Here is a 27,956-nt window from a genome sequence, read left to right as displayed (position 1 = left end):
TATTTAGGTGGTGCTGATGAGGATTTGGTTTATGTTGAGCCTGTGGATTATGTGGTTGAGCCTGAAGGTTTTTTGCCAAAGGTGAAGAATACTGAGGTGAGGGCATGGGCATTGGAGGTGCATTCATTGTGGAAGAATTTGAGTAGGAAAGTGTCTGATCATGTATTGGAAAAGCCTGAGTTGTATACTTTGCTTCCATTGAAAAATCCAGTTATTATACCGGGATCGCGGTTTAAGGAGGTTTATTACTGGGATTCTTATTGGGTAATAAGGTTAGGCTTATGTCTTGTTTACCTGTGTTATTATGTTGTTGATCAACCTTTGGTACTCCCTTTGTTTCAATTGGTTTATCTAGTTTTGACTTGATACGGAGCTTAAGAAAGTAAATAAGAAAACGTTTGAATCTTGTAGTCTTAAACATGTCATCTGAATAGTTAGAATTAAAGAGTTGCCAGAGAAGAAACAAGGTATTCTTTATGAAACAAGTAAGACAAAGAAATTGAAACGAAGGGAGTATATGTTATCTCTTCATTGATGCTTCTGATTGGTGTTTCATGAACTAAATTGGTAAAAAGTGAAACTAATAGAAGTTCGGCTCACTGCTTCACTTTCTAAAGAGATCATATTGCAAAATTTGATTGATGATGCCGAAACAAAGAATTTGTAGAATTCACATTATCTACTGCTCTGTCATCTGAAAAGTTCCAATGTTTTGTTAGATTTTTATGTATTGAGATTTCTGAACAGAACTCTAAAAAAGGACAGCCCGGTGCACTAAAGCTCCCACTATGCGCAAGGTCCGGGGAAGGGCCCCACCACAAGGGTGTATTGTACGCAGTCTTACCTTGCATTTATGGCAGAGGCTGTTTCTAAGGCTTACCCGTGACCTCCTGGTCACATGACAGCAACTTTACAAGAATATAAGTATATTCTTGAGGCATACTTTTTTGACAAATAAGCAATCTTTTCTTTGTTGTAGACTTAAATTAACTAGCTGAACATCAATCTAGTCTCATCGTTAGGTGTTCTATATGAACTAATCATGTAGCAAAATCGCTTGATGTGATACTTCCTGAAGCTGGTGCACCTTTTGTTCTTTTAATAGTTCTCCCTTGCTCCGAGAAAATCTTATACATTATACATATTTGTGATGCAGGGGTTTGTTAGCAAGCAAGATGTATGAAACTGCTAAGGGGATTGTGTATAATCTTATTTCTCTGATAGATCAATTTGGCTATGTTCTTAATGGTGCAAGAGCATACTACAGTAACAGAAGGCAAGTGCATTCTTTATGTATTGATTCGTCAAGCTTACAGCTTTTTAGATGCTTTAACATGTATGTATGTATTTCCATTATGCAAAAGTTTCAGCTTTCGTAACATTTCAAACCAACTTTGAATGATTTTTTTCTGTAAATGCTACCAATAGAACATGCAAACCAGCTTAACTTCTAGATTTATCCCTTTTTGAATCATGCACATAAACGGTTGCAGGGAGTAATGACATCTCTTTCTTACCTTAGTTATTTTCCTGGAAAATCAGGATCTCCTCTTGTACTTCGGTCTTATTTTACTGTGATTTATCCTCTCACTGCTATTTTTGTTGTTGGTTTCTGAGGGGTGCGGGTGGTGTGTTGGTTATTGGCTAGAAAAAACTAAATAGGACTGACTGTGTATAAGTTATGGATGTATGAGAGTCCAGTGTCATGTATTTTCTCTTTCATGCTACGCTAATTGTATCTTTTGTTTCACATGTTCAGTCAGCCACCTGTCCTGGCCGCGATGATTGTTGAAATATACGAACGGACAGGTGATTTAGATTTGGTTACAAGATCCCTTCCCTCTTTGCTGAAGGAGTATCACTTTTGGAATTCAGGTACTATCTTGTTTTTCCGGTTCCTATTGAATAGTCTGTTGCCTTTACTTTTGAATTTACTATAATTTTTAGGCTTTGTTATAGTTCTCCGGCTGAATTGCTTTTTATCGGAAGCCTACAGAAGATTTACTTATTTGTCTTTTTCCACTTCTTTTTTGTTCAAGGAATACATAAAGTGACTATTCAAGACGCTCAGGGATCAAACCACAGCTTGAGTCGGTACTATGCTATGTGGAATAAACCCCGACCAGAATCATCAACTATTGTATGGCGCTGCTAGCTCATTTCCTTTTGAATTGGCATATCATGGTCTTCTTACCAATGTAAACTATACATTCTTTTTGTTTTTGAAATTTGATATAGGATAGTGAAACAGCTTCTAAACTCCCCAATATATGTGAAAAGAGAGAATTATATCGTCAGCTAGCGTCAGCTGCTGAAAGTGGATGGGATTTCAGTTCAAGATGGATGCGGTATCAAATTTCAGAAGTTGCAAAGCAGTGTTATTGTTCATATATTTTCGTTATAGTTTGATAATATAAAGCACGACTGGTTTTATCTGCTGTTGCAGGAACAAATCTGATCTCACAACGACTAGTACAACATCAATTCTACCAGTTGATTTGAATGCATTCCTTCTGAAGGTAATTTGTGGAATCTCTGAAAATTACGCCTTATAAATGGGACCTTGCATATAACCTGAGCTTTTCAATTTGTGTAATAGATGGAACTCGACATAGCTTTTCTAGCAAATCTTATTGGAGAAAGTAGCACGGTTACACATTATACAGAAGCTTCTCAAAACAGACAAAAGGCGATGAACAGTATCTTATGGAATGCAGAGATGGGGCAATGGCTTGATTACTGGCTTGGAAACAGCAACACAGCCGAGGTGGTATATCTTGCGTCAATTCTTGAAGATGTCTTCTCACCTTGACAAACTAAAGCATCCTAAGTTTTGTTTAACTTGTTTGTGATTTTAGGATATTTATAAATGGGACGATTTGCACCAGAACAAGAAGTCCTTTGCCTCTAACTTTGTTCCTTTGTGGACTGAAACTTTAAGATCAGGTCTACATCCTCTTACCTCTAATGTCTTTTTCTCTGTAATCTCCCATTCTCAGGGGATTTAAGCTGTGAAATTGTAGGACTTTGCATGTCAAACATAGCTTCATCTCTCTGAATGAAACCTTTACAAATTTAATACCTATAACATTCACCGAGAAAAGAATAAACTGAACTTAAACACATGAAAATTTATCACTGGTCCTTGGGTCGGACTAATAGAGTTATTTTCCATCGTTGAACTGCTAAATTTTTGACCCTGGACTTGTTTGGACTATTGACTATGTTGCTCGGACTCATTAAAAATATCAATGGGTGCGTGTAGGATTCGCCCAAAGTAGTGTATTTTTGATGAATCTAACATGGGTGCGGCATCAAAAGTGAAGAGTCCGTGCAACTTAGACTATCGATGATGTTGTCTTGTCTTATCAAATTTTACAAGAAATAAGTTTATGTCTCATCTTGTTTTGGTCCCAAAATTAGTAGAATTTTCCAAGTGATATTTATGGATATAGACATCACTATTTGAGCGTCTAATGATGTTTCTGCTTTGTTATAATTATAGATAATATCACAACTCAGAAAGTAGTTCAAAGTCTCCGGAGCTCGGGCTTGCTTCAACCTGCAGGGATTGCAATGACCTTGTCTAAGACTGGACAGCAATGGTACATAGCTTGTTTTTAACTCTTATTAAATAAAGTAGAGATTTGCAATATTACCGTGCCTTTTAATCTTTGATATCTCATATTTTTCTACAACAGGGATTTTCCGAATGGTTGGGCTCCTCTTCAACACATAATCATTGAAGGTCTCTCAAGATCCGGACTAGTAGAGGCAAAAGCCTTAGCTGAAGACATTGCTGTTCGTTGGTTAAAGACTAACTGTGTGACTTACAAGAAAACCGGCACTATGCATGAAAAATATGATGTCACAGAATGTGGAGCATATGGAGGTGGTGGTGAATATAAACCCCAAGTAAGTGCAGGATGCAATTTTGGCATCCGTTAATTTACCTGAATTTTAGTTTTGTTACTAAGTTTAGTTTTGCTACAAGTAGTTGTGCTTTGGGGTGACCTTGCTAGTAGTCGTAGAACTTTGCACATAGGGTGGAGTCTCTAGCTTGGAGGGGTGGGGGTGTGAGCTGGCGGTTTGGTAGTTTATAACACTGCTTTGTGTGTGTCGTATTTTCTGTTATTTCACCTTGTCTTGTGTTTTATTACGACTGTATTTACTATCCTTTTGTCTTGAGCCGGGGGTCTATCGGAAACTGTCTTTCTACTTCTCCGTAGGTAGTGGTATGGACTGTGTACATTTTATCCTCCCCAGACTCCACTAGGTGGAAATACACTGGGTACGTTGTTGTTGTCCTCGGAAAAGCAAATGTCTCATTTCTTAACGAATTACACAGTTCTAACAGTTGGTTCTACTATTGCTCTCTCTGTTCAAGGTGAAATATTTGATTGTCAAAGTGACTTGTTGGCAAATGATATACATAACATTTGCATAATCAAGTGCTTTTGTTTCACTAATAATGTTGTGCTGTAGCTATCATACAAAACAAAATTCTACTTCAGAAAATCCAGTAAGTTTTGAGAGGTAAATCTAGTTAGACAAGTGTTTCTGAACTCGGAGACGGAGCTACAGTTCTGCTTACAAGTTCGGCAGAACCCAATAGCTTAGTCCTAGACGCTGTATTTGTGTTAAATAATCAACTTAATATGTATAAATAATTTATCAACCCATTAAGTTATCTTTTATCGAATCCAGGACCTATAAACTCAAAATCCTATCTTCGACTCTGACTGAAATAGACATCGTGTTGAGAATTTTCTTCATTTTTTTTCAATGCAGACGGGTTTCGGCTGGTCAAATGGTGTTGTACTGGCACTTCTGGAGGAATTTGGATGGCCTGAAGACTTGAAGATTGACTGCTAATGAGCAAACAGACTAACCAAAACAAATATCATTTTCATTTTCTTCTGTTAAAATCATCAGATGTTTATATTATTTCATTAGGTTTTTGTAACGACATCAAGTGATCCAAGAGGTGATACAAAGAAAAAAAAGAGAGATTACCATGTACTATGTTGTTCGGACTCTTCAAAAATGACAGATACATGTCGGATTCTCCAAATGTAAGTGCATTTTTGAAGGATCCGACACGACTACAGCAACATTTTAAGAGAGTCGAAGCAACATAGATCATGTATGATTTATACTTTTAAGTGAAATAAGATGATTCATCTGCTCTAATAAATGAACTATAAGGTTATTCTTGTGACCCTTTTCTCTTTTAAAATTTCAAACAATGTTTTCTATGAATATTATCTTTTCAAATATTTCTGAATATAAAACAGTCTAATTTATGTCTTTTTTTTTTGTTTCCCATCCGATGTTTGGTACCCTAATTGGAGCCCGACTAATTCAGATTCGCGCCGGGTACGACCCCATTCGGGGGTAGCGCTCCTAACAGTGTTTTCTCCATGTCCAGGGTCGAACCCTCGACCTCCGGTTAAGGGTGGAGTAGCCCCATCCGTTGCACCACAACCATGTTGGTAGTTTAATTTATGTCACACTTAAGAAATGTGTAGATTTTATTTCTGGAAGAAAAAAGCCTAATTCATGTCAAAAAAAAAGATTAGTTAAAAAAGAAAAATGGCAAATCAATTAAAGGAGTTTGATGATTAACTTGCATGTGTAAAGTTTTACTCAAAGCATAGTAATAAAATCATGAAAACTTCCCCACTACTTAATTTATAAGTGAAATAATTAAAACAAAACCAAAAAAAAAGTAGTTAACAGATTAGACAATTCAGCAAAGAGTCATCATGTAACTTTCTGATAGTCAATTTAAACAATAATGTGACAAAATAAAGGAAATACTATTTCAATAAATTTCAAAATTTTCAAAAAGAAATAAAAAGGGAAATTTTCTTTATAAAACTTGGCCCTCATATTTAAATTAAGATAAAGTGACTACCTTGCTTTTTTTTTTTTTTGGTTCTTATCTACTCCCTCCGTCTCACCGTCATAATTTTTAAAAATAGTTGTCTCAAATTATCTATTATTTTACAAATAAAGATAAAGTTAATTATTTTTTTCTATTTTATCCTTGATAATAATCGTTTTTGAAGACTACAAATACCTCAATACAGTAATCATTTAATCAGGTGAGATTATATATTAAGACAAAAATGAAGGTATACTGATGTGTTAAAAAGAAATACGACAGATAATCTGAGTCGGAGGAAGTATTTTATTTTTTCTCATTTTTTTGGTTGACTTTCTTAAAGAAAAATAAAAATATTAATCCTTCTTTTACATGGGAAATTGGCCATGGCATTGTATTGATGCCAACCTAACATTAAAGTCTTGTGATAGAGAAAAATAATTTAGTGACAGCTCAATCCACTAAACCAAAAAAAAAAAATCTTATAATCAAACAGCTATAGACATGATATATCCCCACGAGCTTAGGAGAAAAAAAATCATGGTTTGGTTAAAATCAAATCAATGTTTTTTTTAAATTGTTGATTTCATTGATCCCTTGATTGGGTACAAAGAACTAGTCATTAACAGTGATGTCAATGTAATGACAGGTTCAATCATAAGTTTAGGAATTTGACAGAATTCAGTGTTTTAGAATCGAATAAAGTTAACTATACGTATAAAGAAAAAAAATTGGCTTCATCTGATGTACTAAGCGAAGATAATTTTAAAGGTTGCTTTATTCGAGAATCTTCGAGTTGATGCTTATTTTCAACTCTCTGAAGTATTCTGTTGATACCCCTCCTTCATCTTTAAAGTTATGTCATTATAAGGTGATGTTAAATGAATGAGTCTTATCAATTCAATATTCAGAATAACAAATAAATAAATAAATAAATAGCGAGTTCTTTTTAGTCCGCCTTTTTAATGTCCTAACCCATAAGCAAAGTGAATCTTCGAATTTATGCTTATTTTCAACTATCTTCGAAATATTTTCTAGTCTCTGGATGCATAAATAACTAGCTATTGAAATTGATATGTTTCTCGTCCTTCACGTTTAAAGTTATGCTATCAGAAGGTGATGTTAAATGAATAGATCTTCTCAACTTCTATAAAATAATAAATCGTAAATCACGAATCAAATCGTCGATCTTTTAACTTAAAATTCTGAATATGTAACTGCCTTAAATACTATACTTAACAATTCTTTAAAGAATGAGCATTTGATTAAAGCCATTTTGGTTAAGCGTAGTGATTAAGCACTCGATTGTTCCACAGACAATGGAGTTAGTTGTCTCCTTTACTTATTTATTTTTCTTTTTTTCTAACATTAGTCGAATGAAAATGACAAAAGGATGATAATTAATTAAGCTAATTAATCTTTATGCTAAAATTAATTTGTATGAATTTAATTTGTGGATAGCAAAACGTAAGAGGTGATCTCAGAGATACATGCATAATTTATATCAACATTCGTGAAATAATAAATCATCAATCTTTCAACTTAAAATTCACAATCATTTAAAATTCTGAATTCGTCATTGTCTCACGATACTGACATTTCTTTATAGAATATATGAGCACTGATTAATTAAAGACATTTTGGTTGAGGATAGTGAACTGTTCCAAAGACAATGGAGCTAATCAGTCGAATGAAATGACAAAAGGTTAATAATTAAGTAAGCTAATTAATCTTTATGCTAAAATTAATTTAAATAGATTTGTGGATAGCAAAACGTAAGAGATGATCTCAGCAGATACATGCATAATTTTATGTTAGTGGTGGGGCAATTGATTATATAAAGTAACCATTATTCACTTTAACCAACACTTAAAAAGCCTAATTTTTTGGAGATTGACAATAAAAGATTGTTTAGGTACTAAAAATGATACTAGTATGAACTTAATATTATAAATATTATTTTAATTTTACCCAATAAGCAGTTAGCACAGACAGTATTGGAGAGTTGGGCTTGGTAATCTCTGAGCATTATGTTGATTTTGTGAGATTAATAAGTTATTTAGTGACTTTATGACTAGATAAACCAAATTGCTTTATTTTTATCCATTTTTCATTTATTTAATTAACACTTCTTTCTTTTTTGTTTTGTTTCGTATGTGTGGTTACTTAATTGTTGATCTATATTGCCTTTCAAATTAGATTTAAGGGATAAATAACACTTTTTGTTCCTAAGTAATTGGTATATTCTTTTGATTCGTGTGATTTTTTACTCAACATATTTAATGTTCAGTTTATTAAAATGTGTGTTTTGATCCTTTCAGGTCAAAAATTATGTTATATTTGACTTTATAGAACTTTGAAGGTGTAAATTTAACTCTAACACATGAGTATATAAACAGTTAGTATTTCTGATAAATTTGTGAATATTCACAAGCGAGTAGATGAAAAGTGCACAATTAAAAAAAATTAATGGTTTGATATGTTAATAAGATATTAAAAGGACTACAATCAGAATTTATCAATATTAGAGGGACATAACAAATACTACATCAATCCTAGATTTATTAAAAGGCATTATTATCATAAGGATATATATATATTAGTAGTTGGTTTAGGAATTTTGGCTTCTTGTTCCTTTTGTTTTTATCTTAGTGAAGTTAGATTACAAGAAATAGTAATTAATTAATTATAATTAGAACTAGCATTTCCTAGAAAGTAGACAAATTATGATATGTATAATAGAGGCTTAATTATTCATAAGAAAATTAAAGGATGATTAAATTATCCTTCAATAATTTGCATAACTAAAAGGGCATAATTTATCATCGTGGAAAGATAGTTGTGTGGATGGAATTGAAGATTAGTCAAATCAAATGGTGATTAATATATTTGGAAAAAAAGATACGTAGAAAGATTCCAAAACTAAAAACCTTAATTATTAATTATATTTTTAAAAGAAAAAATTATCTCCTCCGTCCATCTTTACTTGTCCACTATTAACTTGACATACACTTTCAAAACCATTAAATAATAAGATAATTTCACTATATCGCCTATGAATATAATAACTTTAATATTTTGGAAAATGTATCAGATAATGAATAAGATTTAATAGTAAGGATAAAATGAACAACATGGGTTGTGGTGTAGTGGATGGGGGTGCTCCACCCTTAACCAGAGGTCGAGGGTTCGACCCTGGGAATGGAGAAAACTCTGTTGGAAGCGCTGCAACGCGCAATTTGAATTAATCGGGACTCCAATGCAGGTACCAAACTTCATATGAAAAAAGAAAGAATAAAATGAACATAAAATAATTAATTATCTATTATTTTTTCAAATTGAATTAATATTATTGATTATCTATTTTTTAGTATATCGAACAAGTAAATATAAAGGGAGAAAATTATTTGGAAGAAGGGTTCAAGGCAAGATCTGAGGTTCCCACAGAAAAGAGTGGTAATGATTGAAGTATGGTAGTAATTGAATGGCTCCATTTTGTGTTGCTTTCATTTTAAAATACAACTTTTTTGAAATTTCAGATTTTGTGGATGTATAAAAAGTTAGTGGAAAAACTATGAAAATTGTCCATTAGCATATGGAGTGGAGTAATATTTTAATCTTTATACATTTATTTATCCTAAGTCTCTTCCCTCAATATATGCATGCAGTCAACTATATGAGGCTTGAAGCATGGTGTATTTTTTTTCTCTTAAATAAATGGAGACTTTAGAATGCTAGAGCAATAAAGTTGATGTGGTGCATCAATTTAATTATAATTCACCAAATAAAAAAGAGAAAAATAAATAGAATGGTGAGGTAAAGGAAAAAAAAAAAACATGAAAGGAAGATTTTAAGATAAAATCGAATTGAAAATTTGAAGTTTATGAGTTATGAATTCTAAATCGTAAGAGTTCTTGAATTCTAAATTTATAATTTGTACATATAAAATGAATTTCTTCAAAAGAAAATGTAATATTTGCACTAAAATTTATCGACTTTTCATATTTGTGATCAGTGACTGCAGGGCTAGCAGTTTTCATTGAGGGGGTTCAGAAGTAAATATACGAACTAATCAAAGGGGTTCAACATATACAATATATACATAAAAAATATATTAAATCATGTAAAAATAGTAGTATAAAAATATTATCATTTTCTATCGAAGAGGATTCAAATAAACTCCCTCGAGTAAAGATAGCTCCGCCACTGTTCGTGACATATGCATAATTATTGGGCCAAGTAAAATGTATGTACTATATAATAGGATTATTTTAATTTATAAACTGAACAAACAAATTAAATAATTAATTTTAATGCAAGGATCAACTAAAATAAAATATAGGGACTACTACTTGTCAATGTGGGAACATTCTAATTAAACAAAGTATGCATAATTACTCAGCCCATTGGATTCTCCAATACTTTTCTTTGTGTCCCAATTAAGCAGTACAGTATACATTGCATGGCTTTCAATACAAGTCAAAGGGGGAATGAGGCATTAAAATAGACTCATCAAACCCAATGTTCACTTTGAAACACAATTAATGTAAGTATAAATAAATCATATTTTAGCTCCTTAGGTCACTTTTATTATAAGTTCCTCGGGCTAAATGAGCGATGTGACCATTCAAAATTCAGTATATAATTATTTGTATTGTACGTTTGATTAAATTTGAATTAATTTTAAGCGGGTAAAATGATTTCAGACAAAACTCACGAAGTCATGTATTAATATTAAGGGTGTGCATTAGTCGGTTCGATTCAGTTTATCAGTTTTTAATTTTTAAATATGTAAAACCAATAAGATACTTTCTTATCGGTTTCGGTTTATCGGTTTTTGGTCCTTAACGATTCGATTTTCAGTTTAACCAAGAAGAAAATACTACTAAAATAAAAATAGTAACAACTAACATAAAAAAATGAAATCTTAATTACCGTCAAAACCTACGCAATGTATTTTAGTTTATAAGAATCTTCAAACTTGAACTGAATGTTATTTAGGAAAAAAATTGAATCCTAATTGTTGGAAGCTATAAATGCTTCAAGTTTTTTATTACGATAATAGCCGAACTTTATATTGGGCCTTTGTTGCCCTGAATAGGTTAATACTTTGTGAATCACTGAATTATGAATTAGTAGTGCATATAATATATATACATACACATATCTATATATATTAATAGATATTTAAATATAATAACATAAATAGGGATAAAACAATAATTTAGTGTATCCTTATTGACCGATAACCCAATAAGTTAAAATCGATATCGAACCGTTTACCCAATAATTTTTTTTATAAAACCAATAAAAAATCGTTAACCCGATAACCCAATAACATTTTTATCGATTTGGTTTTTATATACTTGACTCTTGTCTCTAAGTTGTTCACCTTGATTGGAAGGCTAAATCAATATGTTTCTCGAATGAAGAATGATGTGGATCTTCTCGTAATGTATTTGATCTCCAATATCATACTTAAATCCGAATCCTATATATTATTTTTCATTTACGTATATGAGTTGGTCTGCGTAATTTGTTATAGCTAGGGGAAATGGTCATAGTTGAACTAATAATGGTCTATGAATAGCAAAATGCTGAAGAATCTCATTTTAATTACACTACGTACATGCATTATAGTTATTATAGGTCATGCATTTCCCTATGTGGGAATCTAAGTTGTTAGTCAAAACTTTCCCCATGTGCTCTTATTAGAAAATTCATCATAATACGATCTCTTTGTATCTATATATGACTTGGTTCTTGAAAAGCATTTTGAAAATTAACCAACTCTTTTCATGTTTAATGTTTTTATTTCCTTTAGGTGGGGGTGGGGGTGGGGGTGGGTGGTTAACTTAGTGTGAAGTGAATGTTGTACCCTTTCTAGAAGGCAATAAACACCAAGCCTCCAATGCATGTGTATGGGTAATAAGTAGTTCTTGTTTAATTTTACTTGTGATTTATTGCAATCATCTTGATATAAAAAGTGCTTGTTTTAGCTAAAAGGCTTTTGAGAAGTTGATATTTAACTATTTATCTAATCCAAGTTCAAACAGCTAGAGCGTGAACAACAATATCATATGAGAGTCACAATAAAGTGAGATGGACTTGATTCCGATAACATAATATGTAATAAATAGATATTTGACCTAACGATTAAGTCAAAAGCTATATCATGAGATAATAATTATTCACAACTATATAAAGAACTAATTACAACACCCAACACTGACGGAACTTTCAACACAAGCATCAACTAAATTTAAGAGGTTATTTTTAGTTTAAACTTTCAACATTTGAAATTTATTTGCATCATGCAAAACTCATACTATAAAAATAGCCTTCTATTAAGAGTTTCTCCATTACAAATTAAAGTTAAAACTCAAATTTTACAATTGAATGATAAAGCATCTTATCCACCTCCATCTCTTTTAAACTAAAGAAAAGTTAACAAGACGTGTTGTATATATCATGACATGATCAACAATCAAACAAAATTGTGGTCATATAAATAGAACTATAGCAGTAGCAAAGATCCTTACGTAATGAAAAAAAAAACTGGATATATGCAACAACAAAAAGGGCATAGTATTCAATTGCTCAATTAAAGAATCCCACCAACTATAAATATAACGGTGTGATAAGTATTTCATCATTTTTAATTAAAGATTTCAAATTAGGAATTTGAATACAGAATTTCATTTATTAAAGAATGATTTATCCTTAATATGAAATTAGGTCATGTAAAATCGAATTTGATCGATGACGCGATACAGTGGCGGAGCTATCTTTGCTCCAGAGGTTCATCTGAATCCCCTTCGACGGAAAATTATACTGTTTTTACATGATTAAAAATATTTTTTACGTATATATAATAGATGTTGAAACTCCTTCGACTAGTTCGTTTATTTATTTTTGAGTGTTTTTAATAAAAATTCTGACTCCGCCACTGACTCGATGCACATAGGAAGGGAAAGGAAAAGGTCCCCCCGCAGCAAGGCACGGGGACAGAAGAAGTGCTACAAAAAGCTGCATTTTCATGGTTTCTTTTTCTTTTTATAAATTATTAAAAAAAATACTAAAATTTATACGTTACTTTGTTAAAGAAAATTATTAAAAAAGGTCCTACCAATCTTTTTATTATCTTAACTAAGTTGCAAACTCACAAAGGACAATGCCAAACGTGAACTTAAATAATCATTTAATTATCTCTTTTCTCCCACCTTAATCTTCTTTTTAGCTACTAATACTAAAGTATTAATAAATAAATTAAAGGTTTATCACAACTAAAAGCTAATTATACATTTGGATCGTAGCGTTTTCTTGCTAGATTACAACCATTATGTATTCATCATATTGGGATCGTTAGATTCATGATTGGAAGGTGATGACTATATATTATAGTTAATATAAAGTAGTAAGTACTTTTAATGACAATAATCAAGTTGCTAATAAGAATTAAAAGTATTTTCAAATAATTGTTGGTACTTATAACTAATTATATGCCTTCAAAGGAAAGAGAAAGAGATTATAACTGTCAATTATTCTCTTCTATATGAAACTATTACTCCCATTTAAAACTTTTAACGATATTTTCTTGATTACAACTTTTTTCAATTTCTTTTTATAATTATGTCGTCTGAATCAATTTATTCATATATCGACTAATTCAATAGATATTTAGTAACTTAGTCCACCAAAGGTTAGACAATTAAAATAAACAATCGAATTTGTAGTATTTATTTATATATATTAAGAAAATAACAACGTTTTGATGTAAATGAAATGTAGAATGACAGATCAAGCTAAGATCATTATTTGAGGAATTAAATAGTTTTTTCTTTAATTATATGCTTTCAAATTTGTATTTACAACGTTATTTATGTACAAATATAACTACACAAAAAATTAATTATTTAAAAGTATATCAAGAGTTAAACCAATAATTGAATCCACAACAAAATTTGAATATTATGATCATTATTTTTCATATCTTATTTTTCATTTGTGAATGAATGAAATAAGAAGATTAAAAAAATTTAAAAGTTGAAAATGAGAATGATTGACCAGTAACTTTACTATCCCTTCGAGGACGTAGATTGACTCATCCACCCTCACGTGCAATTCTTCTTGGACGATAAGATTAAATTATTATTATTAATTAATTATCTTATTATAATATTATTATTGATTATTAATACTCTGTAGTAAGTTATTTAATTTTTTTATTACTCGTTGACACCTGTGCCACCTCCTTAGTTAACTTTCCCCTTCTTTAATAATCGCCGACTGTTTGGCATTGGCCAATCAATTTTTTTTTTTTGTTTTTTTTTTTTAACTTGAAAAAAAATTAATAACGGAATCCTTTATGATTGTTCTTTACTTTAATGATGGTATTATAAACTTTAATCAAAAGGGATTTGACTAAAAGTGCAGATAGATGCTAGCATCAACAACTTTATAATTTGTTTGTAAATTCGTATCCTAGAAGATCAATTGTATAAATTAATATAATGCTATATTAGGAAGATCAGAGCAAATGTATTATTCGGAAAACAATGTGAATCAGGATAAATATTTATTCACATCAAAAGTTTATTTTAAAATCAAATACTAATACTTTGGCTGCTAAAGTAAATTTATAATTATACATGTCATTTACACATAATTAAACAATAAATAAGTTATAAAAGAATAATTATCATGCATTTATTGATCATTGATTTAGTATAGTAAATTTTTTACTCTATATGTAATTGGAAGTATTTTTTGAATCACAGTATTAGTATTTTCGGTTTGAATTATATATACAAAGAAATCACAATAATATAATTGTAGCTACCGAGGATATAATTTTAGATAGGAAGAGATGAAGATCGAGAAGTAGAATAAAAAATTGATATGCAATCAAGTATGGCGACATTTTATACTTGCCTTGTATATCTTATTATTTCGTTGGCACTTTATACAATCTCTCTATGCTTACAAAGGTAGAATAAAGCCTGTGTTCATCCTATCTTTTCAAACTTCATTTAAGTCATTACATTGAATATATTATTATTTATTATCATGAGTTACAAACCATTAGTACAAAGTAATATAATAATAATAATCCATAATCATATATTTAAATTCTTATACTTCTCATAGTAATATTTTGACTACTAAACAATAATCTACTTCAACTCCTAAACTGTAAAAACACATTGAGGGGTAAAGTTAGTTAAGATTCTAAACAATATAATAATCAGTACTAATACAATTAAAAAATTAATCTCAATCAGTGACAAAGATGTAATCCTCTCTTAAGCTTCTTAAGTGATTCCCTTAATCCCTACCATCCCCCATTATAAAAATGCCACTTCCCCCTCCTCCTTTTTCCACACAAAATCCATTACTTCCCTCTCATAGCCTCCACAATCTCCATAACTTTTTTCCTCCCTCTCTCACTATCTACTTTCTCTGCCTACGATAAATTTTTGTGGTTTTAATTGTTTTACAAATTCCACGCATAATTAATCAGAGCTTTAGTGTATCAGATTATCCTTTTTCTCTCTATCTGTTGTCTGCATGTTATAAATTCTTGTGTTTCAGCCATTCTCCAAATTCTACGTATAATCAGAGCTTTAGTATACCAAACTATACTTTTTCTCTCTATCTGTTCTCTGCATACAATAAATCCTAGTGATTTTGGCTCTTTTTCGTATTCCGCTCATAGTTGGAGCTTTAGTAGACTGTCATTTTCCTCTCTATCTGTTTCTCTGTATAGAGACTTTTTTTCTCTTCTAAGTAGAAAATAGCAGGCCTATAGATCAACTAGTGTCGCCTTTTTTGCGTTTCTGAATCACTGCAAAGTGCCATGTTTTAGCTATCGCATCAAAAAAAAAAACAGTCAACAACAACAGCTACTGTTTTTCCCAATTTTTAGTGTATGGACCACTGGTACTGCAAAAAGTTGTTTCTGTGAAAGCAATTTCTGGAAGGAAAATCAAGTATAGTGTGTTGTTGTACACTTTGTACTACTACTATAGTTACTACTAATAAGTAACCAACCAGCACCCACTGTTATCTCACACAGAGAGAGAACGTGAAAGTTGCAAATTAACCAAAAATGCTTGAAACGGTTAAGTACCTGCTTGGTTCCGCCGGTCCTAGTGGCTATGGCTCCAAATCCACCGCCGAGAAAGTTACTGAACACTCTACTGATCTTCGCTCCGTCACCGCAATTATCACTGGTAAGAATTTTCATTATTATCGTCTCATGGCCAGCTTTTGTGCATCTCCGACTTATTCCACAGATCAAGAAAGTCACCGAACACTCCTGATCTTATTAGTACTTTTTTTGTAATCATGGAGCTCGGCAACTTTTGCACACCTCGATTAATTTCATGATACTTATCACCTTTCAACAACAAAATATATCAGTAACGCTAGAACATATCAGAAGAATAACTAGTAGTACTATTTTTATATCTGCTGGAATTCGAAAAAAAAAATTATAGATGAATTTTTTTATTTTTTCACCTGGTAAGAATTTTGCATTCACACATCTCGATAAATTTTATGATATATCTGCCAGCTCGAGCCAACTTATATCACATAACTCTGTTTACCGTAACTACGACTGTTGGGAAGAATAACTAGTGTTAAAAAAGTGATTCATGAATTTTTTTTTTTTAAATTTCCTGGTAATAATTTTGCATTAGTTTTTTTTTTGTTTTAGCAAGCTTTCACACACACCTGACTAGTTTTATGAGATACTTGTCAGCTCCGGCTAACTAATATCACGTAACTATGTCTACCAAATAATCTAAGTACTATTTTTTGTCTCTGCCGGAATTCGAAAGAAAAAAAATGCATGATTGATGAAAACTTTGCCTTTTTTTTACCTTATTTTTTGAGCAAGCTCTTTTTATACAGGAGCGACGTCGGGAATAGGAGCGGAGACGGCAAGAGTGTTAGCGAAACGCGGAGCTAAGCTGATATTACCGGCGCGTAGTATAAAAGCTGCAGAAGAAACAAAAGCTCGAATACTCTCCGAATCCCCGGAAGCGGAGATTATTGTTATGGCTCTCGATCTTAGCTCACTTAGTTCAGTACGGAAGTTCGTAGCTGAATTTGAAAATCTGAATTTTCCTCTCAATCTACTCATGTAATTACTTCGTTCTTCATTAAGGAGTTTAATCGAATTATATTAGCTTGTGTGTATATGTGATTAGTTTGTTTTATGGTTGATCACGTTTTATCTGTTTTTGATTCCAGAAATAACGCCGGGAAATTCGCTCACCAGCACGCCATTTCTGAAGATGGAGTTGAAATGACTTTTGCTACTAATCATCTAGGTAAATTTTTAGATAAACTAAAGAACTGTTTATCTGTTCCAGTTACATGCATGTGAACACTACTAAAACAAAATCCTTATTTTTTCATTGATTTTTTATAATATGTGTGGGCAAAACTACAGGCCATTTCCTATTGACGAAGTTATTATTGAAGAAGATGATGGATACAGCTAAAGAAAGTGGGGTTGAAGGAAGAATAGTGAATGTATCATCAAGTATTCATGGCTGGTTTTCCGGCGATGCTATTCAGTATCTCCGATTGATCACTAAAGACAAAAGGTATATTTATTTAATTTAAATTTTCTGCATATTCTATACTATCACATACACTTATAAAAATAAAATCATTTAAATTTATTATTTTATACGCTGCATAAAACTTTTAAATTCATAATATTTATTTGATTATCTCTTTCGGCAACCGCTTTGAATTAAATTGGGTATACTTTCATAGGACTGTGTACTGAAATAAATGCGTTATTGGTAGAAGATAATATAGGATTTCATGTATAGTATATTCCTGCATTGATTATTTCTGAGTACTACTACTAAGGAGTATATAATATAAATATATAATTGGGGGTGTTTGATTCGAAATAAATTATTTTGAGATACTTAATAATGAAATAAATTATTTTATATATATTTTTTAATTGAATATAGAATAGCCTCTTTCTAAAATTTATCATCTCTTGTACCAAATTAAGTTGCTTAGACTTTTTATTTTTCTGTACTACACTCATATCGTGCATGGAATCCCGTACATGATTTGATAAATTTATTTTTGAGTACTTTGATCAAAATTTCTGGAGAAATCCAATGAGATCCAATTATTTACTTATATATAATAAAAACAAAAACTAACATGAAATTGATAAAAATAAAGTAGTTCCTCATATGTAAAATTTTTATGTTACTCCTTTTCTCTTTTATCCTTTCAAAGTTCTCCTCAAATAGAAAATATGGAAAATAAATAGTAGATGCAAAATATCATTGCATCGGACAATATGTATTTTCGATACATAAATTGGCTACAAATAAACTTATTGCAGATGTAGTTAAATTATTTGAAATTTAATTTAATATTTTAAAATATATTTTTATATTATATAATTATGAGAAGAACTATAATTTATAATATTCTTTATATATACTAAATTTAAAATATTAATTTAATTTTTTTTAATTTATATTCTATAATTATTTAAATTAACTTTCATGATATAAAAGTGAATTGAGTATTTTTTATTGATTTGACTTTATTGTGAAAGAGAGTAATTTGTGTTGATGTTTGACAGTCAATACGATGCAACACGTGCATATGCTCTCTCGAAGCTGGCTAATGTTTTGCACACTAAAGAGCTGGCTCGAATACTGAAAGTAAGTCCAATATTTTCTCTCTCCTTTTTCTTTTAAAAATAAGGAAAAATAAAATAGTACTAGTACATTTTTCTGAAAAGAAAATGTTGTTATTTATTGTTTTAGGAAAAATTGAAATTTGTTGGTTTGCTTCTGATTCATAAGAAGATTGAATTAGTATTTGTTTGTGTTGAGATAGACCAAAAATTAATATAAGGTGTCTTTTTGTTTGTTAAATGTTGCAGAAAATGGGGGCAAATGTGGCAGTCAATTGTGTTCATCCTGGTATTGTGAGAACTAGACTCACTAGAGAACGCGAAGGCCTTATCACTGGTAAATTTTTTAAAATTTTAAATACGCAGATTAGATTCTAGATATGAGTTCACAATCTAAATGACGTGACAAAAAGAAGATGGAATCGATCAAAATAATTGACAAAATCAAAGTTTGTGAAAACTACCTAATGTGCTATAGCGGAGGAAACTTAAATTTAATTAAATGTGACCTATGTATTTATATAGTTGTGTTATGTTTAGTTTGATTGTTATATATTGAGGTTAAGAGAATAAAGAGAAATTTTGAATGGAGTGATCTAAAATAATGTCATGTAGAAAATGAAAACATGGGCTAATTTACATAAAACCAATTCCATAACTCATGATATGTTGTTATAAATGCAGATCTGGTATTCTTTTTGACATCAAAACTCTTGAAAACTATTCCCCAGGTTAGTTTTCTCATATCCAACATCTCCTCATATTACTTTAGTATTTCGTAGAATCGTCCTGTGCATGAAGCATACCATATTCACGTAGAGTTTGGGGAAATCTGCACCTTAAGGGAATGTAATATTTATATATAGGCATAATGATTGATTCCACGTCTCAAAATCATAACCTATAAATCACGCATAAACGTTGAATTATAGAAAATAAAAAATAACGATAATTTTGGCCCGAAAAAAGCCTGTTCGCGTCGTTTCGCACGTTTAACCACCCAAACAGCCTCGCCGACCCCAAAGGCTCACACTCCCACGCTCCCCAGCCTGCTTGGAGCCCCCGTTCAATTTTTCGGCCCAAAACACTCTTTAGGCCCGGGCCCATCCCGAAACCATGGGCTATAGCACACCGATTTAGCCAGAAAACGGCGCGTTCTCGCTGTTTCGCCTGTTTGACCACCCAAACGGCCCCACCGACCCCAAAGCCCCACACTCCCCAGCCTGCTGGGAGCCCCCCGTTGATTTTTGGCCCAAAACACACCAGACCCCGAGCCCATTCCCAGAACTGTAGTGTAGGCTATAGCACACCATATGCAATCATGATTACTTATATTTCGTTCATTGATCAATATTTCAGGCAGCTGCGACAAGTTGTTATGTTGCAACTCACCCAAGACTTGCAAATGTGAGTGGAAAATATTTTGCAGATTGTAATGAAGTTTCTTCTTCAAAGTTGGGTTCCAATATTACAGAAGCAGCACGTATATGGTCAGCTTCAGAGACTATGGTTGCCAAAAATTCATATGCAAATTCTGATCCCTTAGAGATCAATTGACAACGACGACAACAACAACATGCCCAATGTAGTTCCACGAAGTGGGGGCTTTGAAGTTTAATGGTCGATAAACAGAAAATATCCTCACTTAATTAGTAGTTATATGGTGTAGGGCTTTTGGTATTATGAGAGATATATAAGTGAGTTCTTGTAAAAAAAAAAAAGGTTTTGCAGCAACATAATAGAATATATATAGATATTATGTATACAAATCTAGGAGTATATGTTCATATAGTAAGCTAGAAACTTTTATTATTATGTACATTGGTTTTATTTGTTCGTTCAGTTTGTGGAAATTTAATGTCAATTTTACCAGTAGTAAAAAAAAATTTGATCGGCAGTTCCTTTTGCATGTAAATATTGGTGAATAAAGTTGTTATACTAATTGATTTTAAATTATAGAAAATGATTTTGTTGATTATTTTTAGAGTAGGGAAAGAAATTCAAAATTAAAAAAATGGAATCTATAACATGGGTTCGTTAGTTTTCATGTGGCTGATAATTTTTTTATTTTTTTGGGTATCTTTGAGGGGTTAATTAGGGGCCTACTAACATGTATCAGGTGTAAGGCAAGCGTGTGTAGAAGCTGAAAAATAATAATTAAATTAAAGGACAGCAATATTATCAGATTCTTTTTTGAAAATAAAATAAAATAAAAAATTGAAGTGATCTTTTGTGTTTCAAATTTCAATCTAGGGATGTTGATATAAAATTGATGAGTATTCTAAAAGGCAAAATTTAAGCCATATTGGACTAATAAGGGACAATCATTTTCAATCAAGCTCTCTAAAAGGAAAAATTTAAGCCACATTCAACTAGAGGCAATCATGGTGCATTAATATTACTCTTTTTTTTTTTTTAACCAGGATATTCACATTAAAATTCGATTAAATTTAAATTTGTGTTGAAAAATTTGGTATAAATGAATGAGTGCTTGTCACTGTACGTCTGCACTATGGACCTTGTTGGCGCATTAATAATACTTCGTTGCATCCTATATTGTAATTTACACGTTCTTTCACTAATGGAATCAAGCTACGGAGTCACATGGCTAGGATTGGTTCGAGTAATAGGATCCTTGCATAATTTAGGAGTGTAAATAATATGAAAAAATTAAGTTTAGAGAGTTATATGACCCTCGCATTAGTTTAGTGGAATCTTATGTCCTATTTCAAAGTTTTATAATCACACGAATGCTATGACATATTCTAACTCACAAATATAAAAAATCTCAATTTATTTCTTAAACTCCAGACCGACTAAACCATAAATTAGTTAGAAAATAGTTTTTTATACGAAAAAGAGCCATATTTACCTATTTAAATATATGCTCCATTTGAATATTTGATTACATACACCTTAATCATTAACAGATGTGGAGGATTAAACATACATTTTAAACACCAATTCATGTATTCAAACCCGCCCCTTGACAATCCGATCCAAATTATGTCATATAAATTGAATCGAAAAGAATATTTTTTTTTTATTTGTCAAAATTATCCATTTTTCAAGAATGGACTTTTGGAAATGGTGGACCTAATTTTACCACCCTTTAACCTAACAAGTTGATAGCAACCTCATCTTGTGCAATAATAATAAAACCAGCTTCTCATCCACTTAAAGTGCCCCCTTCTCTGTATATATTTTTTCATAATTATGTTTTGATTCCACCACCATCTATTGTCTCAAAATTTGTATGGTGGATCATATTGTACTCCTTTCAACTTTGATTTATTTAAATTGAGGGGAAAAGGTAAATTTTGTTTGATATGATGTTTGCTAATGAGTGCTTTGGAAAGATATATAGACTTTAGTTTCTTGTGTTTACTTTTTTCTTAATGGTTAATCACTAACTAGCTAATTAACCTAATGCATAATGGATTAGGAATCGTGGGTACCTGAGAGGTTCAAACACGCATATTGACGTTCAAAATTTTAAAGTTCCACCTGAAAATTAAAACACTCTTCTATCTTTTTGTTTTTACTGGTGCTTTTATAAGTCTTATATCAATTTTTACACATCTTTTTTTATAGAATTATACCTAGTGCGTTTCAAATTTAACTGATGCCGGAGCACCCAAAAATTGGCCCAAAGTCTGCCCCTGTCTTCGAATTGGCTGGTTTTTAATTTCTTCCTTTTAGCAATCGAATTAATGCCTAATTGGGCATAAGTTCTTTGAAGGACATTTTGCATGCCGGACATAACTTGTAGGATATTATGATGTGGAAATAAAAACTTATATTCGCTAAAAAACTATTTATTACTCGACGGATAAAAATTAAAGATCAACACAAAATAGCACAAAAGTGCAAATGACCCCGTCCAATTGATAACCTTGATATGGGCTCTCCTGGTGTTAACTGTAATGGGCTTCCGTGGAATGTCTTTTATGGGCCACATCAATTTGGGCTTTCCTTTTCGGCCCAAATCCTTAACTATCCGGCCCATTTCAACCCAACACAAGCAACAGCAAGAAGAATTACTGCAAATGGAAGAAAACCTTCGCTGTACCAGACCTTAAACCCTACTATGCAGTGTGAAAATCCCCATTTTGCTCCTTCTTAGCTGCCGGAATTTCGCCGGAAACCGTCAAAATCCACCGGAAATGGCTTCAGTAGTATCAGAAACCGTTCCGAAGTTCACGGTGGAAGCCCTAAAATCGGCAGCTAAACAATCTGAACGTTGCCATATTGTTCCTCTCCGTCTTCGTAGAGCTATCAAAAAGTATCTCCGAGGTTAAATTTCAATCCTTTTTTTCTCTTCATATTTTATAGATTTTAATGGTCAAAATAATTCTAATTTTTCGAGTTTCATACGTGAATTATTTATCAAAACGTACCTCAAATATCAATTGTTCCATTTTACTACATGAATGATGGTGATATTTCAGATAGCAAACTCGCAAATTATCAGGTGTGCGAGTTTCCTACGTGAACTATTACAAACTATTTATCGAAAGATAACTCAATTATCAGGTTTGCGAGTTTGTTATCTAAAATATCACCACCGTTCAGGTAGGAAATGAGAACAATTGATAATTGAGGTGCATTTTGATAAATAGTTGGTGATAGTTCACGTGTAAAATTTTTGCACGTGATAGTTCAGGTATGAAGCTCGAAAAATTGGGATACTTTAGATGTATTTTTATCCTACATTGACTTGGTTAGCATGTGCAGTTAAGAGAGTTTGGTTGAAATAGTCGCTTAAGCATTACATTTCATACTCAAAATATCATCTTTTAGCATAGATAATCCTTCAAGCATGTAAAAGCTGAATACTTTTTTCTGATAAACCGAAAAATTAACTGCTTTCAGCTCTGGTACGTTCTAAACTGTGGATAATGCCCTTAGTCCTTGTACAGTTTATGGATTTGCTAGCATGTAACCAGGAGGTCCACAGGTTCAAGCCGTGGATACAACCTTTTGCAGAAATGCATGGCAAGGCTGTGTATAAAAGACCTTGTGGTCCAGTCTCCATCCCTTCCCCAAACCCTGTGCATAGCGGGAGCTTTAGTGCAATGGGCTACTCTTTTCTTAAATTGATAACCGCCCTGTTCCAATATTTTCTAGTATGTTAAGGCCTAATTTACAAAAGAAGAATGTAGGAATCAAGGTTTATTGTTAGCTTATATTTTTCTTGGATAATAATCTAGTTCGTTTACCAGAGTCACCGTTGAAATTATGATGTTATCTCGAAACTGATTTTGCCAGTATGTTTTCCTTCTTTGTTAGTCAAGTTCTTGCTTTATGTTTTAGAGTTTACTATAGCAAAAATCTCCGAAAAGTGTTTGTTTCTGCTTCTTTTTTCTGTAGAGTTCTGCTGATTTGTGTTTATAGTGGAGAGGATATAGAAGTCGTGCTGAGAATATCTGCAAAAAAAAAAGGGCACATTCTTATATGCTTCCTTCACAGTCAACTTTGTCATATTCAAAGCATTGCCAAGTACAGCTCTCCTTTTGTTGCAATACCTGCTCTTGTTGTACATTAGCCAATTGTCATATGCTTCATATATTAGTTCTTCTTTCTCCTGAGATGAACTATCTGTTGTTTGCATTCTTTGTGTTTTTGTATGTCTGAGGAGACGAGAAGGCTTATTTTGCAATCATATGTATACGAGTATGCTATGGGAAACTTCATAGTATTTGACTGATTGATGCAATTCTAGTTGATCTTGCTCTAAAGTTGTGTGTTTCGGTTGATCTAATCTATTGCAGAGCAAGAGGAGCCTCATATGAAGAGAAAAGTGTTGAGGTTATCAGAATCATTTAGCGAAATAAAGCAAGTGAATTTGATGCTTCCAACCTCCACATCCAAGGAGCTTTTTGAAGATCCTCTTAAGTCTGTTGATTGTTCACAGCGGTGGAAAATCAGAAGCGCCTATGGTGACATTGGCCTCAAGTATCGGGAAGATGAAACACTTGCCTATGTAGCGTCCCGTATGCCTGCTGTCTACTCTGCTCTTTATAGAGTCCTTAGTGAGGTAAAGGAACATTACATCCCATTGAAATGCCTTGTAGCGTTCCTATGATGTGTTTTGTGTCTCAGATTTATTTTTTTTTAAATTTGGATTTTGAAACATAACTGTTGAATTTGGTTGCTAAAAGTGAGTGCTTTAATGTGATTTTCCTTTAGGTGCACAGAAGATTGCCTGGTTTTTCACCTGCTAAGGTTTTGGATTTTGGGGCCGGGACTGGTTCTGCATTTTGGTAAGAAGATTTGCTAGTTTGTTGTTTATTTGGTTTGTGTTGGTTAATATCATGTCTATGCGTTTTATTTCTGTTAGATGTTTCCGTTTGATAAGTTGGTGAATTGTGTGATTATGCAGGGCAGTTAGAGAAGTGTGGCCACGGTCATTGAATAGAATTAATTTGGTAGAGCCATCACAGTCCATGCAGCGTGCTGGACAGAGCCTTATAAAAGGTGCTTTTTGGTTTCTATGTACTCTTTCTGTTCTGGAAAAGTCTTAGACTTTTAGTATGTGTTTTCGAATCCCTATTAATAGTTATTGGCTACTTCTCTGATCAGCTCATTCAATTTTCTGAGTCACTGTCTTAGGTGGAAGTGTATGTGTAATTGTGCTCTTATTGCTGTGAAAAGGAGATGAAGTCTATGCTTCTCATTCAAAGTAATATAAGTATCTGTATGTGTATGTCTTATTAAATTTGTGCATAAAGCAGATCAACTTTAAGCGATTATGCCACACCATGTATCACTAGTGACATTATGAAGTTCTAGCCTTGCAATTTGCCAAAAACAACATTTTGTGTGCTTTGCTTTTGGGCAGTGCATCTTGATATAAATGATATTGGACGAGCTTCATAAACCACATCCAGAGATGTTAAATGTTGGAGTCAGTTGTTGTTGTCTCCTGGTCATAATGGGCTGCATGTTGAGGTTGTGGCTTGTTACTGTTTTTTAACAACCAAGGAGTATCTAGGCCAGTGGTTTCGGATCCCTTCATATTGATTTACATTACCTATTGAAACCAAAAAAAAAAAAAGAAGGAATGCTTTAACATCACTGTCTCCACAATTTTCTGTGCTTTTGTTTTGATGTGTTCAGACCTATAACCTGTTCACATAAATTTTAGTTACAATTCTGCTGCTGTAATTATAAAATACGAGGCTGATAAAGATGGCGAAATATGTCCTGTAATTGCCGCAGGTCTTAAAAATTTGCCACTTATTCAAAGTTACGGAAGTATTCAAGCACTCTCTCAGGATGTCAAAAAGAGTGACAGACAACATGATCTTGTGATTGCTGTAAGTACAATCTTATTGTGGTGTCAGCTCCTTAAATTTGTGTAGCTTTTTTGGTATCCTTTAGATGCGCATATTGTATTATTTTATTACTTCATCTAAGGGGAAAAGTATTTTTTATTGTGTTTATTTTTTCATTGACAAGAATATGTTGATGCTATCCTCTCTTAGATCCTTATTGATTTTGTAAATATTTTTGGCACCTTGGTGCTGATCTGTTTTCAACTTTGTTTGGCCGAAGTCGTATGTACTTGGAGAAATTCCATCTCTGAAGGACAGAATCACAGTTGTACGCCAGCTTTGGGAACTGACAAAAGATGTTCTGGTATGTTTTAAAATCCATTCTTAAGCTTTATATTTACATATTCAGCATATTCTGTTCATTATTGATGATTTATAAATTTAGGGGGAGGTGAGATATTATACTTTCAAAATTCCTTTGTGTTGTTTCCAGGATTACGAATATTCACTAGCATGCACATGAATAACTCAACCACCTAAAAACTAAGCTTCAAGCACGCAAAGATGCTCTCTCTCCATCAAAGTTTATGCAACAACACTTGGCTTTACATGAAGTTAGGATGTTAACATTTGTGTACTATGTTAAATAGTAGTAGTTGAAGAAACTATGAAAGTATTAGCTTACAAAATCTAAATATGATTAGTCAGATGAAGAAATCTTAAAATTGGCAAGAACTGTATAAAATAATAAAATGAGAACCATGTCGTACACATGTGACACGGGAAAGTTCAGGAAGTATTAAGCGCAAATCATATAAAGCCTTCATTGCTGTAGTATTTGAATTTTTAATTCAATCAAAAACTCAGATAGCTTCTCGAATGTGAAGTTCTTCCTCAACTTCTGCAGATTATGATAATACATACACATATTTCTTTTGTAAGGAAATGCATATTAAGCGAAGATACTCCTGTAAAATACAACCTGAGAAACTTGAGATCTGGTTACTGTAGATTCCAGAGCAGAATGCTAGCCATAATTGTTCACTGTTTCTGATTACAATATGCTCTAGTTTCTCTCTTATCGTGTAGGACAATGAGGGTCCGGATACAGACAGTAAAATTACTGTCACATTTTCTACCGGATTTGCTGTTTACACTTTAAATAACAGTAAGACTTCACAAGAGGGGGAAAATGGGAAAAGGTAAATGAGAAGCTGCATGCATAAAAGAGAGACAATTGTGTAATAGAGTTATATCCAGGTACTCAGCAAACACAATTGACACTACTGAATGAGTGAGCGGAGCGATGGTTGTTTCTCTTGTGTAGAAGTTTTTGCATGTTATTGGTGTAGTTACTGCTCAATTTTCTGGTTCAAGTGTTATCAGATTGATAGCATGATCATGACATTGGAATAAGATAACCTCAGTTGACGGCTGTTTCCTGAAATATCAATTCCTTATCTCTGTATAATACATCCTCTATTTGTAGGAAAAATAGAAGTTACAATCCCTCTGACAATGTACTGTTGTGCAGGTCTTGGTAGAACCAGGAACACCACAAGGATCTAATATCATATCTCAAATGCGATCTCACATTTTATGGATGGAGAAAAGGGTAAGACGCACTTTTCGGGATTTGCTTGGATGGAGCGAGGCGAGGGGCTGGTTTATTCCAAGTTGGAATGGAATGTGAATTTTTAATGATCTTTTCCCTTTCTTCTTAAATGTTAATTTCTAGAGAAGCCGCAAGCTAGAAGCTGTATCTGGCAAAGATTCTAAAGCATTGACTACACTAAAGAATGGGGCATATATAGTCGCTCCTGTAAGTGTTTTTAAGTTTATGATATAATGACTTTTGAATAGATTGGACTACAGTTTTCTGTCTGAATTGATTTTTTATTTTTTTTCACTTTGCAGTGTCCACATGACGGACGCTGTCCTTTGGATAACACTGGAAAATATTGTCATTTTGTTCAACGGTTGCAAAGGACAACATCGCAACGTGCTTACAAGGTTTGCCTCACATTCCTTTTGCCTCCTACATGAGCTCTTTGTATTTGATGAAGTCTCTTCCCCCCGCAATGCCTTC

The 27,956-nt window shown here is 32.5% G+C and overlaps 3 protein-coding genes across 3 annotated transcripts in view; all 3 read left to right on the top strand.

The window, feature by feature from the left end:
- Nucleotides 1–5,222, top strand: LOC107863832 (probable trehalase; the record flags this gene model as incomplete). Its single annotated transcript, XM_016709995.2, is given in 11 exon segments — nt 1–272; nt 1,157–1,276; nt 1,760–1,875; nt 2,040–2,140; nt 2,239–2,348; nt 2,447–2,519; nt 2,600–2,767; nt 2,859–2,946; nt 3,506–3,605; nt 3,702–3,915; nt 4,792–5,222. Coding segments are annotated over 11 exon segments (1,446 nt in total), but the record flags the coding sequence as incomplete, so codon positions are not given.
- A 9,947-nt stretch (nt 5,223–15,169) lies between these two features.
- LOC107863823 (short-chain dehydrogenase TIC 32 A, chloroplastic) lies at nt 15,170–20,484 on the top strand. The gene is made up of 8 exons (XM_016709985.2): nt 15,170–16,125; nt 16,811–17,042; nt 17,153–17,232; nt 17,355–17,511; nt 18,531–18,612; nt 18,837–18,924; nt 19,272–19,318; nt 19,947–20,484. Exons 1-8 carry the CDS (start codon nt 16,002–16,004, stop codon nt 20,142–20,144), a joined length of 1,008 nt encoding a protein of 335 aa, XP_016565471.1. The 5' UTR covers nt 15,170–16,001; the 3' UTR covers nt 20,145–20,484.
- A 2,130-nt stretch (nt 20,485–22,614) lies between these two features.
- LOC107863817 (rsm22-cox11 tandem protein 2, mitochondrial) overlaps nt 22,615–27,956 on the top strand; it is a 6,773-nt gene continuing 1,431 nt past the window's right edge. The window contains exons 1-9 of the mRNA XM_016709973.2: nt 22,615–22,883; nt 24,362–24,627; nt 24,780–24,853; nt 24,973–25,067; nt 25,812–25,909; nt 26,148–26,231; nt 27,402–27,482; nt 27,606–27,689; nt 27,785–27,880. Of these exons, the coding sequence (XP_016565459.1) occupies nt 22,754–22,883; nt 24,362–24,627; nt 24,780–24,853; nt 24,973–25,067; nt 25,812–25,909; nt 26,148–26,231; nt 27,402–27,482; nt 27,606–27,689; nt 27,785–27,880 (1,008 nt within the window). The 5' untranslated portion in view covers nt 22,615–22,753. The remainder of the gene's footprint in view (nt 22,884–24,361; nt 24,628–24,779; nt 24,854–24,972; nt 25,068–25,811; nt 25,910–26,147; nt 26,232–27,401; nt 27,483–27,605; nt 27,690–27,784; nt 27,881–27,956) is intronic.

Source organism: Capsicum annuum, chromosome 1 (assembly GCF_002878395.1).
Source record: "Capsicum annuum cultivar UCD-10X-F1 chromosome 1, UCD10Xv1.1, whole genome shotgun sequence".
Taxonomy (NCBI): domain Eukaryota; kingdom Viridiplantae; phylum Streptophyta; class Magnoliopsida; order Solanales; family Solanaceae; genus Capsicum; species Capsicum annuum.
Note: the sequence above shows the minus strand (reverse complement) of the source record. Positions and strands in the feature narration are given on the sequence as shown.